General features: G+C 38.8%; 1 protein-coding gene across 1 annotated transcript; it reads left to right on the top strand.

The window, feature by feature from the left end:
• Positions 1-4,357: 4,357 nt before the first annotated feature.
• LOC115904643 (carbohydrate sulfotransferase 9-like) lies at positions 4,358-14,896 on the top strand. The gene is made up of 4 exons (XM_030950179.1): positions 4,358-4,434; positions 10,955-11,065; positions 13,255-13,402; positions 13,839-14,896. Exons 3-4 carry the CDS (start codon positions 13,309-13,311, stop codon positions 14,687-14,689), a joined length of 945 nt encoding a protein of 314 aa, XP_030806039.1. The 5' UTR covers positions 4,358-4,434; positions 10,955-11,065; positions 13,255-13,308; the 3' UTR covers positions 14,690-14,896.
• The last annotated feature ends 1,172 nt before the right edge of the window (positions 14,897-16,068 follow it).

Raw genomic sequence — 16,068 nt, forward strand, 5'->3', positions numbered from 1 at the left:
TGAAAAAATTGTTAGATGAAGCAACCTGATTCTGCAGCCCTCTAAAAAGGTGTGTCTCCATATTTTCTGCCCACATCTCATTTCACTCAGTTCTGTATCTTTCGTCTCTGATCGTAATAAGTGACCCCTGAGGCAAATGAGCTCTGTGTCTTGTTAGCAGTTGGTGGAGTAGCTTACCAGAAGGGCAGGCTTCAGCAGATAAGAAGACTTCTCTAGAAGACTCCACTGGAATCCTGAGGAAAGAACAAATTTATGGCAGTTGAAATAGCAGTGTACAACCATCAAATACCAGATACATTTCTGGAAGGTAGCAGTCCTTTTGCCAAAACTCTTCACATTTTTTATGAGAGCTAATGGGATTTACAGTAGAAAAAAAAATGACTTCGTGCCAGTCTGGACTGTGTCAAGCCCCATAGTGACTGCATTGGTTTGGAGTCACTATATTGAAATAACAATCTGGGTTTGTATAATTTAGCATGAAAATTTTGATAAATGTAGTTTTTGTAAAGATGGAGTGTCTAAATTATACAACAGGATGAACCACAGACTTAAAGGAAAGGAGACTGGAAAAGACCTCAAGACTTCATCTTTTGCATTCTGAATCTCCAAAAGAGAATAAAGAAATGAAAAATTATCTAATTGTCTTTACTGTTAATAAGATTTTCTTAATATTTAGCATAATCTTCAGTGTCACAGTTTGAACCCATCACTTTATCCACTACAGATAAAAAAATATAATTCCTCCTTACGTCCCTAGAGGTACCTTTGTAGATGATGGTTCTCATGTGTTTAGTTGTCCTGTTCTTTAAACTGAGTAACCCAAATTATTTCAATCTCTTTTTCTTGTGACTTTTCTTTTTTCCCAAGACAACTGACCATTTTCTCTGCTTTGCTCTGGACTCTTTCCAGTTGGTCTGCCTTCTCTTGGAACAGTTTTGCTTGAACAGGACACAGTGCTACTGGTTGCTGTGCTAGACAAAAATATAATAGAAGGCATTCCTTAATGTATCAACCAAATACACAGTCAAAGCAGCTTCTCTTCCTAATATGCAGTCTGCATTCTTGATATGATGAAACGCTACTTATTCATGAGTAACTTGTGGCTGACTGGTACCCCTCTTATCCCTTTTTTGGCAGAACGGCTGCCACATTTTTATGAACTATTATTCCCCCTTAGAACCTAATACTTGTAAACACAACTGCATTGTAATGTGTTTTCTCCTAGAGATAATTTATCTTATTTGTCAAAAGCATTCTGAGTTTAATGTATCATGCAGTGAGTTTACTGTTCACATGGGCTTACTGCTATCTATGAGGTGGAAGGATTGTTCCTTTATCCAAATCATTAATGACCTGCACCATTACTCTGCCCAGAATGGACCCAGCTAGAATCTTATTTATTATATTTTTTGAGTTAGATAGTGAATGATAAAAAACTAATCTTAGTCTGTGGTTTTGGTGTTGGGTTTTTTTGCTTGGATTTGTTTTCCTTGTTTGTTTCCTATGCCCAGCTAGTTTTTCACTCTTCTAGAAACAGTTTCACTTTAATATACTTTTGAAAATGTTATGAGTCAATGCTATAATGTCAATACCATTATTAAAATTAAAACATATTATGTGACCTACTGCATCTGTATTTGCAAGACTTCTTGGCATGTTACAGAAATTAATGGCCAATGTGCCAAAAAATACAAAGCAATGTAGCTTGAGTATCTCCAACCTTTTATGAATAATCTATATTTTCATTTTTTTCTAGTATTTTTTCCAGAATTGATCTCTTCTTCATTTCTTGACTTTATAAAGCAATGTAGCACTGTGTTCACCACTTCACACATTTCTCACACAACTTCTGAGAGTTTTCAGACAAAGCAAACAGATCTGACCTTTCTTCTCTCCATTGCCAAGGTACCTTAACATGCACTTCCTCAGGCCCAGGTGCCAGTCTGTATAACACTCACTTCACCTCTTCAGCAGGCAATGAAGGAGCCTCCTGTATCTGTGCAGGGATGTAGGTTCCTATATCAGTCCAGGGACACTTAGTACATCAACCACAACTAAGAGGGCTCTCCTGGAGACATGCTGTAGTGGTATAATTGAGGATGATGTGAACTGCAGTATATTCAAATTATTTTTGGTCCTGTTCTTTTCCTATTTTAGATAAATTCTTTCTTGCTGAGTTTAGTTATTAGTCATGTAATTGCAGTTCACTCTTTTATGAAGAATTATGGAAAATGTACATCAGCCTTCTGCAAGTGAACTATCATTAGGTTTTTCTTTTCCTTCCAGATTTGTTTTCTTACTATCTCTTTATATCCATTGCTTTTTGCAGTTAAATTTGTGCTTTATCCTTTATGATTTGGTTTCAGCATCTACTGCTATTCTTTCATACCACTCTTTAGGAGTTTGACCTTGTTTCCACTTTCTGTACATTTCCTTCTTGTGTTTCAGGTCACTGAAGACTGTGCTGCTTAGCCAAGTAGCCAAGTTAGTCTCTGACTATACTTCCTATCCTCCTACATTGTAGGACTGTTTGTGTTTGTACCCTAAACATAATTTCTTTAAGGAAGTGCCAACTCTACTGAATTCCTTCTGCTTTAGCCATGTCTCCCATGAGAACTTACCTTCCAGTTCCCAGAGTTTATTGGAGTTTTCCTGGATAGAGTTCTTTGGGTTTGAATTGATCTTGCCTCTTGTTCTCCACCTAAAAATAATGCATATTATCACAACACAATTACTCTCAACCAAATTACCTTTGCCCTCATATTCCCGACCATCCCCTTTCTTGGTTGCTTAGCAGGCAGCCTCTTGGCAGGCTGCTCTTGAAGCACTTGGCAGTCTTGAACAGCTGCTGTAGGCCCTGCGCGGGGAGTGGTTAAACGCTGCTCCTTATACTAGAGACAGGCACAGCACAGTGCTTTGGAAAGGGCAACTGGAGATGCTCACCTAAACATCCTCAGGGAAACACTCGCAACTTTTAGTGGGGCTTTTAATCAAAACAGAGACAAATATTAAGTGTACAAAGTGTTTCAAATGCTCTCCTGTGAAAGCATCTGTGTGGATACAGAAGCACTTTGCCCAGCCTTAAAGATCAGGTAAGGAGAACACAAAACCTTTCCCCTATTTCCTTTCCATCCCTAGGCATAAAATTAAAATGACATGTTTCTCTGAACTGACATTTCTTTGTCTGAATCTTTGTTGTTTGTTTAGCATCACTCAGAGGCATGGGAAATCTCCACTGAGGCTGTCTGATTGGTGAGTAAAATTGGATTGTTAGTAGCTTTTCCTGTCACCATGATTTTGTAAGTATAGGCAAATCTCTGCAAAAAGAGATTTCTTTTTCAGAGTTGATTGGATTTTTTATTTGTTTATATATTTAGAAATTGACATCAAATATTTTAAGGCATAAACTGAGACATTGTTTAGCTTTTCAAATCATACCGTGATGAAATGAATCTACAGAGGATTTTTTTGGCAGCCTATTATTCATTGGTATGGCTTTCCTCGGTTAAGAAGTTGATGTTACAGGGATTCAGGTGCCTGAAATGAAATGACAATGGCTTTCATTCACTTTCTGACTTTATTAAGGGTGGTATGCATCTTGATTCTTCTAATCTCAATACAGTTTGCATCTACATAGGATTTTGTCAAATTTCAAACATTTCAGCAGAAGTTTTATCCTCAGGCTAGATATCTGCCTGAGGATATTTTTAATCCCTTTGAGCAAAAATAATTTATTGATTTTTATACAGGAAATCTGTGTTCTTTTTTCTTCCCTTAAATTATTCCAGCGACCTTTTCTCTAAGAACTTCAGGTACATTGCAGATTTTGAAATAAGCCTTTCAAAAACGAGGTTAAGAGTTTCCTCTTGTACATTCTCAGTGGAACCTCTTCTGCACAGGAGAATAAACAATTCATTTTAAAGAACAAGCATGAGCAAGATTTCTAGGGAAAAATTGTTGGGGATTGCTGGCAAAATAGATTCAAGGAACAAAATCAGCAGGAAAATGCGCCTTGATGACTAGTGTAAAATTGATGTGGGAGGGAAAAAAAAGGAAAATGTGTCAGTTTAGTTTGGGAGATACTAAAATAAGTATAGAAACTGAAGTGTAGAGTCTGAAACAAGCTGAGAACAGAACTAGCTGAGAACAGAACTGAGAGTGAGAAGCAATGGGGCTGTGTGGGAATCTTGGAAGTAGAAGGAGAGACAGTTCTGATGAGCTGGGCTCGGAAGTGTGGTTGTTGGAGGGGGGGCTGTGAGGCTGACTGAGGAGACAAAGGGAGGAGTCTGGCAGGGGGAGCCAGCAAAGAGCTGGCTTGTGCATGAGGAAGGCTGAAAGCAGAATCAGGGTGAGATCTGATGGGTGTTTGGAAAGCTGGAAAACAGGATTTGCTGGGTGAGCTGCCTGGAGACGACATGAGGAAGGCTTTTGGAGGTGAGAATTTGCTGGAGATTGGGTTAAAGTTTTGCCTGAGGAGTAGAAGAAGGGACTGGGAAAGATGGGGTCACACCTGGGATGGGGGCTAAGGGAAAAGCTCTGGTACCCATGCAAATAAATATGTGTTGAGCAGGAGTGTGGGAGTGCTGCTGGACAGTGGAGTGCAAAGAGGTGGGGGTACCAGGAGAAGAAGAGTCTGGGCAGGCCATGCTAATGCTGGGAGCAGACGAAGCAGGGACAAGCTGTGCTATGGACCATTTTCCTTCAGTGCCAGGAATGGCATCCCACACGACCAAGTCTCACTGTTTTGTTGCTGCCAGTAGGTAAAACTGGTGAGTTTGGGACTTGTCACTGTTCATGCTGGGTTTGTTCCAAAGATAGAAATCTGCTGCCACTATTGATTATTCCATTAGAGTGAGTATCCTAAGACTGGTCAAGGGAGCTGATTCAACCTTGAAAATGACTTTTGTGCATGTTGTTGTGATACTTCATGAATACTTTTTTTGAGTACCTTTTCAACACTTGGTTTTTAAAGAAACAAAATACTCCACACAACTTCATCTGTTTGGTTCAGAGGATGAACATGTTCTTGAGACACTCAAAGGCTGTCCAACAGGATCCCCACTATGTGTGTCAGATGAAGGAAGGTGTGCAGCGAATCAGGCAAGAGTTTTTAGGATGAGAGCTTGTATTTTGTCTGCTATGATAATCCCATGTGGTGTGGGGTACCCACCTTTTCAAAGACTCATTGACTAACAATTCTCCATTTTGTGGATACTTAAGCAGAGTCTGGAAACCAGATTTGCAGACTTTTCAAGCATTTCTATCTGTAACTGAATCCACAAGACTATTTTGAACTTAGAGTGTAGTGTAACATCAAATGCTCTGAAATGTCAAGTCTTTAGTTTCAAGACTGTTCTGCCAAAAGCCAGCAGACACTTCATTTTATACTCTCTATGATTTAAATTATCAGTTTAATCCTACTGTCTCCAAACTTCTTAATTTTTGATACTGCATGTGTCATAGTATGCTATAAAAACATGTTTCATAGAAACAGACTTTAAACATAATGATTCTGCTGAACAGCTTGCCCTGCAACGCGCAGGAGAGCAGAAGGGAAAGAAGGAATAAGCCTAGATTCATGTAGGAAGAGAAAAGAAAATTTTGTCAGTAAGTGTCAGGATGTTTCAGGCAAAGAGGTTATTTCTGTAAAAGAGCAGACACCAAATCACTGGTGATAGGACTTGCACATGATTCCTCTAAGGGAGTCTTTGAAGGAGTATAAAAAAGAAAGAGTGGGGGGTAATGAGAGTAGAGGTATGGATTCAGACAAAATTAGCTTTGGATCCTGAAAATAAGGTTCAAAATCTAGACTAAAATGACAGGAGAAGCTGGAAGAGATAGGAGCAAAAAGGAAAACCATTTGAGCAGGAACGCTTTGTATTCACTGGAGTGTAAAGAGGGAAAGAGAGGTCATAGCTGTCGTCAATTATGGTTAAGGGGTACTAGGGGTGGGGACACAAGGGTATAACAAGGTGAACAGCAAACAGGAGTTTGCCTGGGGGTGGTGTTCTAAGTAACCAGGACTTTTACAAACAGTTTTGACTGTACTATTTGGTGTGCAATGGCAGGGATAAATGAATCAAGCTTGCACAGGGAAATGAAAAGCAGGAGGGGACAAAGAGGATCTAGGTCTGAGACAAGGCAGGTAGACCTGAATGACAAGGAAAACATTGCTATTACTGACATTAACTGAGAAGAGAAACATGGGAGTGGACACTAAGACGTATGCAGAGAGTTAGTTATGCATGTGACAAAGCAGAGGGATTTGTCAGGCCCATCTGCTATGAAACAAGCTTGGGGGGAGATCATTAACTGCCACCCTGGCCAGAGTGCATTGTTCTAAACTTTTCTTCTGTGCTTTCTTTTTTCTCCTTTTTCCTTCTTTCCAAGTTTTTTAGGCTTATCCAGATTCCATAAAAGAAAGCAGTGAAGTTTGTTCTCCTGTGATTGGTTTTGCAGGATTTAAATGGCAGTTGAGAAGTGCATGGAATTTTGAATTAAGTATTTAGATAAAAAGGCCCCACAGCCCATTACCAGATGTCAGGCACCAAAAGCAGTAACAGGGCACTGCCCAGTCCTCTGGGGCTGGCCCCCCTGCCCACAGCCCAGGACCCTGTGTCAGCCTCCTGAGGCCACCAGTCCCTGCCCCAGTGATGCTGCAGCAGAGCTGGCATCCAGCTTCCCAGGTTCCAGCCAGTCTGGGCCCACCCACAAGCCAGCTCTTCCCACTGAACATATCTCTTCCTAGGAAATCAAAAGTCCGTGGCCTTCTGGCTGCAGTTCCAGGAAGGAAAAGAAATACAATATTGATCACATACTAAGGGCTGGGTTCTAGTACAAGAGTGACTGCAGTGCATATATTCTCATTCCTTTTTAAACATCTGTGGTAGTTTATTGGATAATTAGCATACTGCTTTGTATATTAATTTCTTTGAATTTGCTCTTCTTCATCTTCATTGAATTGTACTTTGTGTCTTTTTCAGTCCAGTTCTCAACCTCACTTTTTCACAACTTACTTAGAGCAGGCTACAGAAACTTTCCATTTCCCTTGGGCCCCAGCTTTACCACTTTTTCTTGGGTTTCTGTTACCTGCCTCTCTCTGGGAGCTTTTCTGTCAGACTTGCTGCTGTCTTTCCCCATGAACTCTTTTTTTTTCTCTTCACTTTGGTCCTTTTCAACCCCAAACTGGCTCTTCCTTTTGCTTGCTCTTTTGTGGACTGGTTGGTAACCGTTTTAGCATACTGGCATCATAACTGGTGTTGGCATCCCTGAAAGGGAAAACTTTTAGGAGTGATTTTAGGTGAAAAATATAATGGCTCTGTAGGTGCTTCATAAACTTAATCCAAAAGCAGGGGCAGCAGAGGAGAAAGGAGGAACTATTTCTTTGTTATCAAGGGCTAATGACAAGAGGGGCTACCAATATGATATATCAGAAAGTAAAGCTGGGCTTTTAATGCTGCATGAGAAATGATAGATAACAAAAAAGTTTGGAAGGTAAGACAAGGAGATAACGTGGAATTAAACAGAGAAGGAAAAGCTAAAAGGCAGGCATAAGAAACGGTATAATGGGAATAATAAGCAGATTAATGATGGCAGCAAGGAAGGTATCACTACAGTTGCTGAGACCAGAAGGAAGTCTGATGCAGTAATGGAGGGCTGAGGTGACCACAGAACAAGAGTTTTAGATTGTGCTTGTAATGGAAATTGTTGCTTTGTACCCACCTCAGTGCTGTGTTGTTCTGTAGGACACCCTTGTCAGCCTTATCCTCAGGAGCTCCCAGCCTAGCCCATATGTTGTCTCCCCAGTGAGCTTCTACCCATTCTCACCTGACACCATTCAACCCTTGCTGCAAATGAGATGATGTTAAATGCAGTCTCTTATTGGCAAAATGACCCAGATCAGACACTTTTTCTAGCCCTCAGCTGTCTGTAACTTGTGTGAGTTTCCTAACCCATTACTGATTTTCCACTTCATGGACAGGCCAGTCTGGCTGATAAGGCTCCACTTTCTGGGGTCTTTCTCCCTCCTGTCCACTCATCACAAACTGTACAGAAGCAAGGGTGCTGCAGATTTGGTCAAACAAGGGTCTTATTCTTGCAACTCACTCTAATAGAACAACACATGCAGAACTGCATCCAGAGCTTGGTTTTCCTGTTCTTGGTGGCTTTCTACCCATCATCCCCTCCTCACCTTCTATGTATCCATGCTCATATCAGTATGTATGTATTTGCAGTTGTCTTTTTGAAGGGATTAACAGGGCTTAAGTACAGAATGGGGTTCAACCACTGAGAATGTTATCTCTTTTCAGAGATTTTTCCCTACCTTCCACTGAGCTGCTGTACTGGTACTTTCTTTTTCTTCTGGCTTCAAATGTACCAGGAACACAAATAAGTATTGTTGTAATTTCATTCTTTTAGTCTGGAAAGTTCCACTTATCAAATGGGTGCAGAGGATTGCCCCACATGCTCAGCTCTGACCAAGGTATGTCTACGAAAAACTAGCTTGAGACACACCTTTGTAAGTTTATTATCAGAATACTTTAAATCATTATCAGCCTGCTTAGTTAGTTTACTTGGAGCAAATAATATGCCAGTGTAACTGATATTAATGTGTTTTGGAACTATTCATGTGTGTGTATATATATATGTACACATGTGTGTGTACATGTGTTTCTGTACTCGGGTAATAGGTGCCACACAAATACCATTATTCAGCATTTCCAGCTATAGTACTTATGGTCTATGAAAGTATAAAAATATTTTAAAGTGATTTTTTTTTTGCTAAATTTCTTTGAATACTGAAGATTTTGCAATTGCAATGGTTCAGAAGCTCCAGGAGAAGGATTAGGGAATGCTATATTATGAATCATTGTTTCAGCAGTTCAAGGACAGGGCAGTGTACAAGTGCTACCTATGCAAGGCAATGTAACCTATTCCTTTGGTGCCTGTTCTGGAAATAAATCTGCATGGCGTGAGGAAGAACTTCAGTCTGAGTGTGGATGTGTTGGGTCGTGTACTCGTGAGACTATTATTAAAACATGTTTGACTGAGTGTTTTCCAATTGAAAGAATACTAGAGATTTTCTATCAGATCTTGTTTTGGTCAGGAGGAAAGGAACTCATTATAAACCCAAAGCTGGTGGTTTGACAAGTGTGACTGGTTGTGGTGAAGCTACACATGCTGAGTTAAAGTACAGACCACAAACAGACATAGAGGAAGGCTGCAGAAAGTCTAGTATCACAAAATGTAAAGCAAGAATGAGACAAATGAACCAATAAAAAGCAATATAACAGAAAAAAATATTCCAATAACGTCATCATATGACAATTTTTGACACCCCTGAAAAGTACAATACAGAGATAGAGAGCAGTCTCAGAGATAGAGCCAGTCTCACCTGCCATGCAGGGGATGTGCAAGTAGGTTGCCAGCCACCTCCATACCCAGTGTACCATGTAGAAAAGGGAGATGTTGAAAGTAATTAAAAGCATAAAATTGTCAGAAATTTCTTGAAGTAAACAGGATGGGAAGAACGTTTTATAGTCAGCAAATTTTACAACAAAGATATGAGCAACAGGATACAATGTTTTTGGCTTTCTTATTTGCAGTGTGTTTATCAGGAAGAAAAGAATCCTTAAAATGAAATTATAGTGGGTCTTGGTGGAATTATCAGCAGTGCAAAGAAGGCTTGAGTTCAGTAAATATTTTTAATTTTATGAGGGCTTCAAGCCTTTTTGCCATTTTGTATGCATGTGAGATGATTGGCATTGCTTTCTCCAGTAATCTATTTCCCATTTGTTACCATGCTTGGCTTGAACAATTGCTCTGGTTGTTCTCATATAGAAACTTTGGATTATGTTATAGGAAACAGATGTCACCAGACTGACTTACTATTTTTGCTTGGCTTTGGTTGATTAAGGCAATAGCACTGATGTAGTGGATTTAGAACTGTATAAAGCATTTGACATGACAGCATGTTCTGACTTAGGAGCTAGAAAGACATCAAAACAGCTGGACACACACTGAAGAAATTAAACACTAATTAACTGATAGGCCTCAAAAAATCTCCTGATAGCAATCTTTCTGAAAGACTCCTGCAAGAAAGGATTCTGTGAGGATAATTCTTGCTGCCTGGCCTGGCTTACTCTTTAGTAATGACCAAAAAAGAGCCCAAAAATTATTTTTGATTTAATTTGCAGAATCCAGTAAGACATGCAGATCTTAAAAACACCAAGCCATAGCTCTGTATAGTTGATTTATAATTATGTGATCTGAAGAACAAGGGAAAAAACAACAGTGCAGTGTAAGGCTCTTATCTGGAAGATTTTAAGCTTCATTAATTTATTTTTTTTTAATTAAAAAAAAATCCATCTCCCCGTCTGCTTCCCCCTACTATGTACAACAAGAAGAGTGCAGATTAATGCCTTATATTTAATTTTTAGGATCTTCTTTTCTGGAAATGTGTAAGATTCAAAGAGATATTTAGATCCCTGTCTCCCTGTTTCCTGTTTTGTTACTTTTCAGTAGAAGAGGTTTCTGCTTTTTTTGTTTCTTGAGTCTTATGATGCCATCTTTCCTTCTTGCCTGGGAGACCCCATACTGCTGCCCTTTGGTTACAGCAGAAATAGTCTATTCAGTATGAACTTGTTGTGTTAATAGACTCACCATTCCTTTACTGAGGAATGCCTTGGAGTTACCTAAAATCACACTTAATTCAAGATAGGATGAGGGAAAATGCAAAGAGAAGTATTAACTCATTACATCTTAAACAGCAAACACAATTACATGGGAAAGCCATAAAAAATATAAGGAAAAGTTCATCTGATTTACTGACACTGACACCTATGGGCAAAGGTGCTTTCCATTTTGGATTTTTTTCCGTCCTTTTTAATTTCCAGGTGACTTGTCCCTCTTTGACAAAATGGCTCTCAGAATTTTCTTTCCTCCTCTTCCTCAGGTTTCCCTTAGGTGATTTTCATCAGTGGAAACTTTGCATTACACAGAACTCCATACTGGGGTCTGACATCTGAAAACATCTTCCGAAGAAGGCTTTGGACTTCACCTTAAGGTAGCTTCATGTCATGTGACCTCACTAGTTGAGGGCAATGTTAACTCTTACTGCCAGTCTGCTCTGTGAAGTTTTCTGAGGAGTCCAGAAAGATTTCACCTGTTAGCTTGGAGCTTGTTCTATCCCTTCTTATGGTCTGATTGTTCTCCTGAATTTAATGAAAGATTCTTTTGCTTCCACAAATATGCATAAGTCTTAGAAGAGGAGTTGTCTTCTGTGTGTAACTAGCTCCTAAACAGCTTCTTTCGCCCAAGGAAGCAAGTCTCTTCTATTTTCCTGTGGTGAGTCACTGACATGTTTCCTTATGAAATACGTCTTATAGCAGACCTTATAGTCTCTAGTGGTAGTGTAATTATTAAATATGCGTGATACAAGTATCATAATAGGGTAAAATTCATCTAGTTCATTTTCTGATTCCTGAGACAGGTATGATAGCATTTCTTTTCTGAAGTGACAGCATTTAAAAAGTGAATGAAGCCCAACCTCTTTCTCCTAGGTATATTCTAACATGGAGTCCTTGTACAGAATTGCTTAGACTCATATTGATTTTATTTGCTACACAGTGTAAAGTTGTGTCTTCAAACTGCTTCTGAAAGAGAATAAAAAGGGAACACTCAATCTTGGCTCTTATGAGATCAATGAACAGCCTGACTGACTTAACTGGCCTTGAAAATGGCCTTGAAAATGGGGCATTCGGACTCAAGGATCACATCGTGAAATGAGAATTGATGTACAGTGAAGGAAAGGTTAAAGACAGATCTTCCCATGACCTTTCCTGTAGCCCTTACAATGATCTTATACAGCCAAGAAAATGAGAAAAACATATAGCCTAAATGCCATTGCGTCTAAGAATGCTGCATAAATTTGAATGGCTATTGTAACATTTTATTGTAAATATGAGTAAATTTTTAATCAGAGATAGTGAACAGTGTCCGTCTCCATTCCCTAGGTCATACCTACACTAAGAGAGATTTAATTGTCAGTAATGCTGTTAACTCTATGAGTCTGCAGATATTCTGGTAAAAGTGTGTGATATCAAAATTACCTATCAGCCCTGCAAGGAAGAACCCTTGTGCTTAAGTACAGTTTCAGCAATGTAAATGGTACTGCCTCAACTGCTGTCTCAGAACACACCAGAAACCAGAAGCGGTCCTATTGTATCTTGCAAAAACAAAACAAAATAAGAAAAATTGGAAAAAGAAATAAATTATGTCCTAAAGGAATCTAGACAATGTGTTTATTGCCAGCAAGTTCAGGGTGAAAACTTGAGAAGTGGGAAAGGAAAACAGTGCTGTTTGACTTTTTTGATTGTACAGACTTTATGGAACAGAATGTCATGATTGCCAGTAGTTATTGTTTTGCACCTAATTTTGCAAATTCCAATAAAAGCATGCTCTCTACTGGGGGAAACAGAATAAGATTGCACAGAGGATTTAGATAGGTCTCTCTCCATGATGTGCCAGGAGACAATAAGTGAGCACAAGAGAAGAAATATGTTGTGTTGGACTGCCTTCTTTCCTTCTGTCTGGGAACATGGAATAGCTCCTTTTCTATTGTTTACCACTTTCTGCATTTCCTATCATACTGAGCCATTTTGGGGCTCTTCTGCTACAGCAGCAATGGCAACAAACATATATGCAGGGTCTTTGGAGAGGGAAAATGGGAGAATTCAAGTTACTGGTGTGGATTCTCTGCAGGAATAGGGAAGAGTTTCTTCTGCAATGATTTAGTTGTTCAAAGTACAAAGTTTCAGGCAATAAATGGAAATAAATTCATCCTGAATGTGCCCTGGCCTTTCCGGATACACCTGTTACAGTTTATAGAGATCTTTGTGCTCCCAGATTCCAAAGATTATTAAAAAATACAACTTTGTAATTCTAAATGAAGTTATTGTTCCCCAACAGCTTTAAAAGACAAGGGAGGAGTATTTGCTCATAAGCAGTTCATTGTTCTGAAAAAGGGAGAAATTTTGAAAGACTTCAAAATGGACGTATTATTTATCTATTTGGTTTAACAATATAATTGTGATGAGTCTTTTCCATAAGAGAATTTTTTCTTATTAGCAAAATCCATTTTTATAGAACTTGAAAAGTCTTTCTGCTGCCCTAAATTCTGTAGGAGATATACATTTTATCTTTGTTATATCAGTCATACAAAATCTAACCTGAATTATCTTTCCTCGTTGACAGAAAGACAGATTTCTGCTTTACACACCACGTCATTTTCCTTCCCGTGAGAATAACATGAACCAGAAGGTGTTAGTTTTCCTTCTTCCAAATTTTTTATTTGGAATATTTCTTTTTGGGTTTTTCTGTAGGAGACAAAAAAATCTAACAGGTGAGTAAAGAAATTACCAAAAAAATTTAACGCTTTATAGAAAGAGAGACACTTTTTCTGAATGTGTTAGAAAGTAAATATAGAGCCCAAGATATAAACAATACTGTGAAAATATTCAAGGCCTAGTCACTTGTCACTATGGTAGTTATCTCAGAAATATATGAGAGTACTACAAAAGCATGATATTGGAACACCAAACTTGCTTAGACTAGTACTGCTAACATATTGAAAGTTTTCATTTTAATAAATGTTTCACTAGGGAGGATAGTTTACTGCATGTTTGTCATGGTCTGGTCCAGTTACAGCCAAAAAAAAATATTTTAGCATCTTCATTAGATTTTGTATGCAGTGTGATAGAGTGCTATGATTGTCACAGATAAAGAGATTTATACAAGCCTATTTCACTGAAATGGTTTCAATTCTTCCTTGGTTACAGATGCATTTTCCAATCCTACTGAAAATTGGCTGGCAATTCAAAACGGTCGGAAAAACACACTGGCTTCTGTCTGCCTGAAGAATAACCTCAATAAACCAAGAAGCAAATTGGATTCTCATGTTGCAAACCAGCTCTTTGTGGAGCACAAACATAAATTTATCTACTGTGAGGTGCCTAAGGTAGGCTGCTCCAACTGGAAGAGAATTATTTTTCTTCTTCAATCAGACTTGAATGCAGAAGCTTCTGAAATTGAGCATGACAACATCCACCATACCTCAGTAATTAAAAGGCTGGTGTCTCACCCTCCTGCCTTACAAAAGGAATTTCTAAGCAATTACACCAAAGTGATGTTCACCAGACATCCCTTGGAACGGCTGGTTTCAGCTTACAGAGACAAACTCCTGCACTCTGAACCATTCTACAGTACCACTATTGCTAATGAGATTAGGGCAATGTTCAGGAAAAATAAAAATTCTCCTGAAAAAGTGAGTTTCCAGGAATTTGTCAACTTCATTATAGCAAAACCACCACATACTCTTGACATTCACTGGAAACCAATGTTTCTGCTCTGTGATCCTTGCAACATTCACTATGATATTGTGGGTAAGTATGAAACTCTTGGCTTGGACTCTGAGCATGTTCTGAAGGTCATTGGTGCACCAGAGAGCCTGCAATACCCCAGCTTGAAGAGATACAGCTCAGAGAAACGAACTGATGGTGATATCACCTTAGAGTACCTCAGACAACTGACCTCAGAACAAATTGAGAAGATAAAAAAATTGTATGAAATGGATTTTTTTTTGTTCAACTATACTATGAAATATGAGGATTATTTTTCCCTGAATGACTAATGGAGGTTAAACAAAGAGCAGTTTCCTTTGTACAAAATGGGCAGAACTTGTCCTCACCAGTGCTTTATTGGTGGGTTGGTGACTGCTGCTGATGTTATCGTGGAGTGTGTAGATATGGTTTATCATTCTAAGGACTCTTATATAAAATCCCTGCCATGATCTCTTGTTCCATGTAGACCTTTACCTATTAAAATCATTGTCTTCCTATTGATCTTTAACAGTATATGTTGGTTTCATGAGAAGTGTTCGTAAGTGATAGATTTTTGTCCATTGGTAAAAGACATGGTAAGGATGAAGAATGTTGTATTTCACAATTAATATTTTAGAACACCATTTTTACTTCTTTTTTTAATTAGAAAATTTTCATAAGAAGCAATAAATAATCTGCTTGAGAGTTTAACCACTTTGCAAGAGCCTTGATGATAAATGCTGTAGGAAAGGAGCAAATAACTTCAGATGCTTGAAGCTGCATTACACAGAATATCTTCCTGTCTAGCAGTGCTCTGATCACACCCATCAGCCTCATCCCTCAAGCAGCACAGTTACCAGCATTATAGCTCTTAAAAACCTTATGATGAGCAGATCTGGCATTCATGGTGACCTTACAAACTCTTTTCACCAGTTTTGTAATCATTTTAGCAGGTCAGAAAAATGCATTGGAGTTTTTTTAGAGAAGTAGTTAGAGATACCTTCTAAACTGTTCAGCTGGGGTGGTGCATGATCTAAAATCTCAGTGGAAAGGTGATTCTTATTTATTCTCCAAAAGCACTTAACACCCAGTCAATGGACAGGCCAGTCAGTGCAGTGGCGACATTGTTTGGGCTTTCCCATTTGTATCCTGGAATCCACAAGCCCCTGGGATTTACCTGAGCATGGCACTTGAGAGGAGCTTGGTAACCTTAGAAAATATATTTGTTCTACTTGTTGCTTTCTCACATGACAAGAGAATGACTGCAAATAAATTGTGGAGTTATGGTGAGGGGAACAAGGAAACGTGGGAGAAGCAACTCAAACCATTACCCTCTTCTTATATTCCTTCTTGTATAGGTGACTTTGGTTTGAGATCACTGAAGGGTCTATAACTGTTATTTTATTAAACAAGAAATTTTCCCCTTAAAAAAAAATCTTTTGTCTAGTCAAGTTCAAATATTGATTTGTGACCATATTAATTGTGACAAATTTTAGCATCTAATTGTGACTATTGGCACCACCTCTAGGGGATGTCAGTCTCTCAGCAGCTAACTTGAAAATCCCTCAAATGCACTTAGTTCCTCTCAGCTAAATCTGCAGATGCTTAAAGGCTGGCAGACTAGTCTTGGACCCAAAGCTGGCTCTCAGCTTCTCATCACACAGAAAAGGACAGATACAAAATAAGTTAA

This window comes from Camarhynchus parvulus, chromosome 5 (assembly GCF_901933205.1).
Source record: "Camarhynchus parvulus chromosome 5, STF_HiC, whole genome shotgun sequence".
Taxonomy (NCBI): Eukaryota; Metazoa; Chordata; class Aves; order Passeriformes; family Thraupidae; genus Camarhynchus; species Camarhynchus parvulus.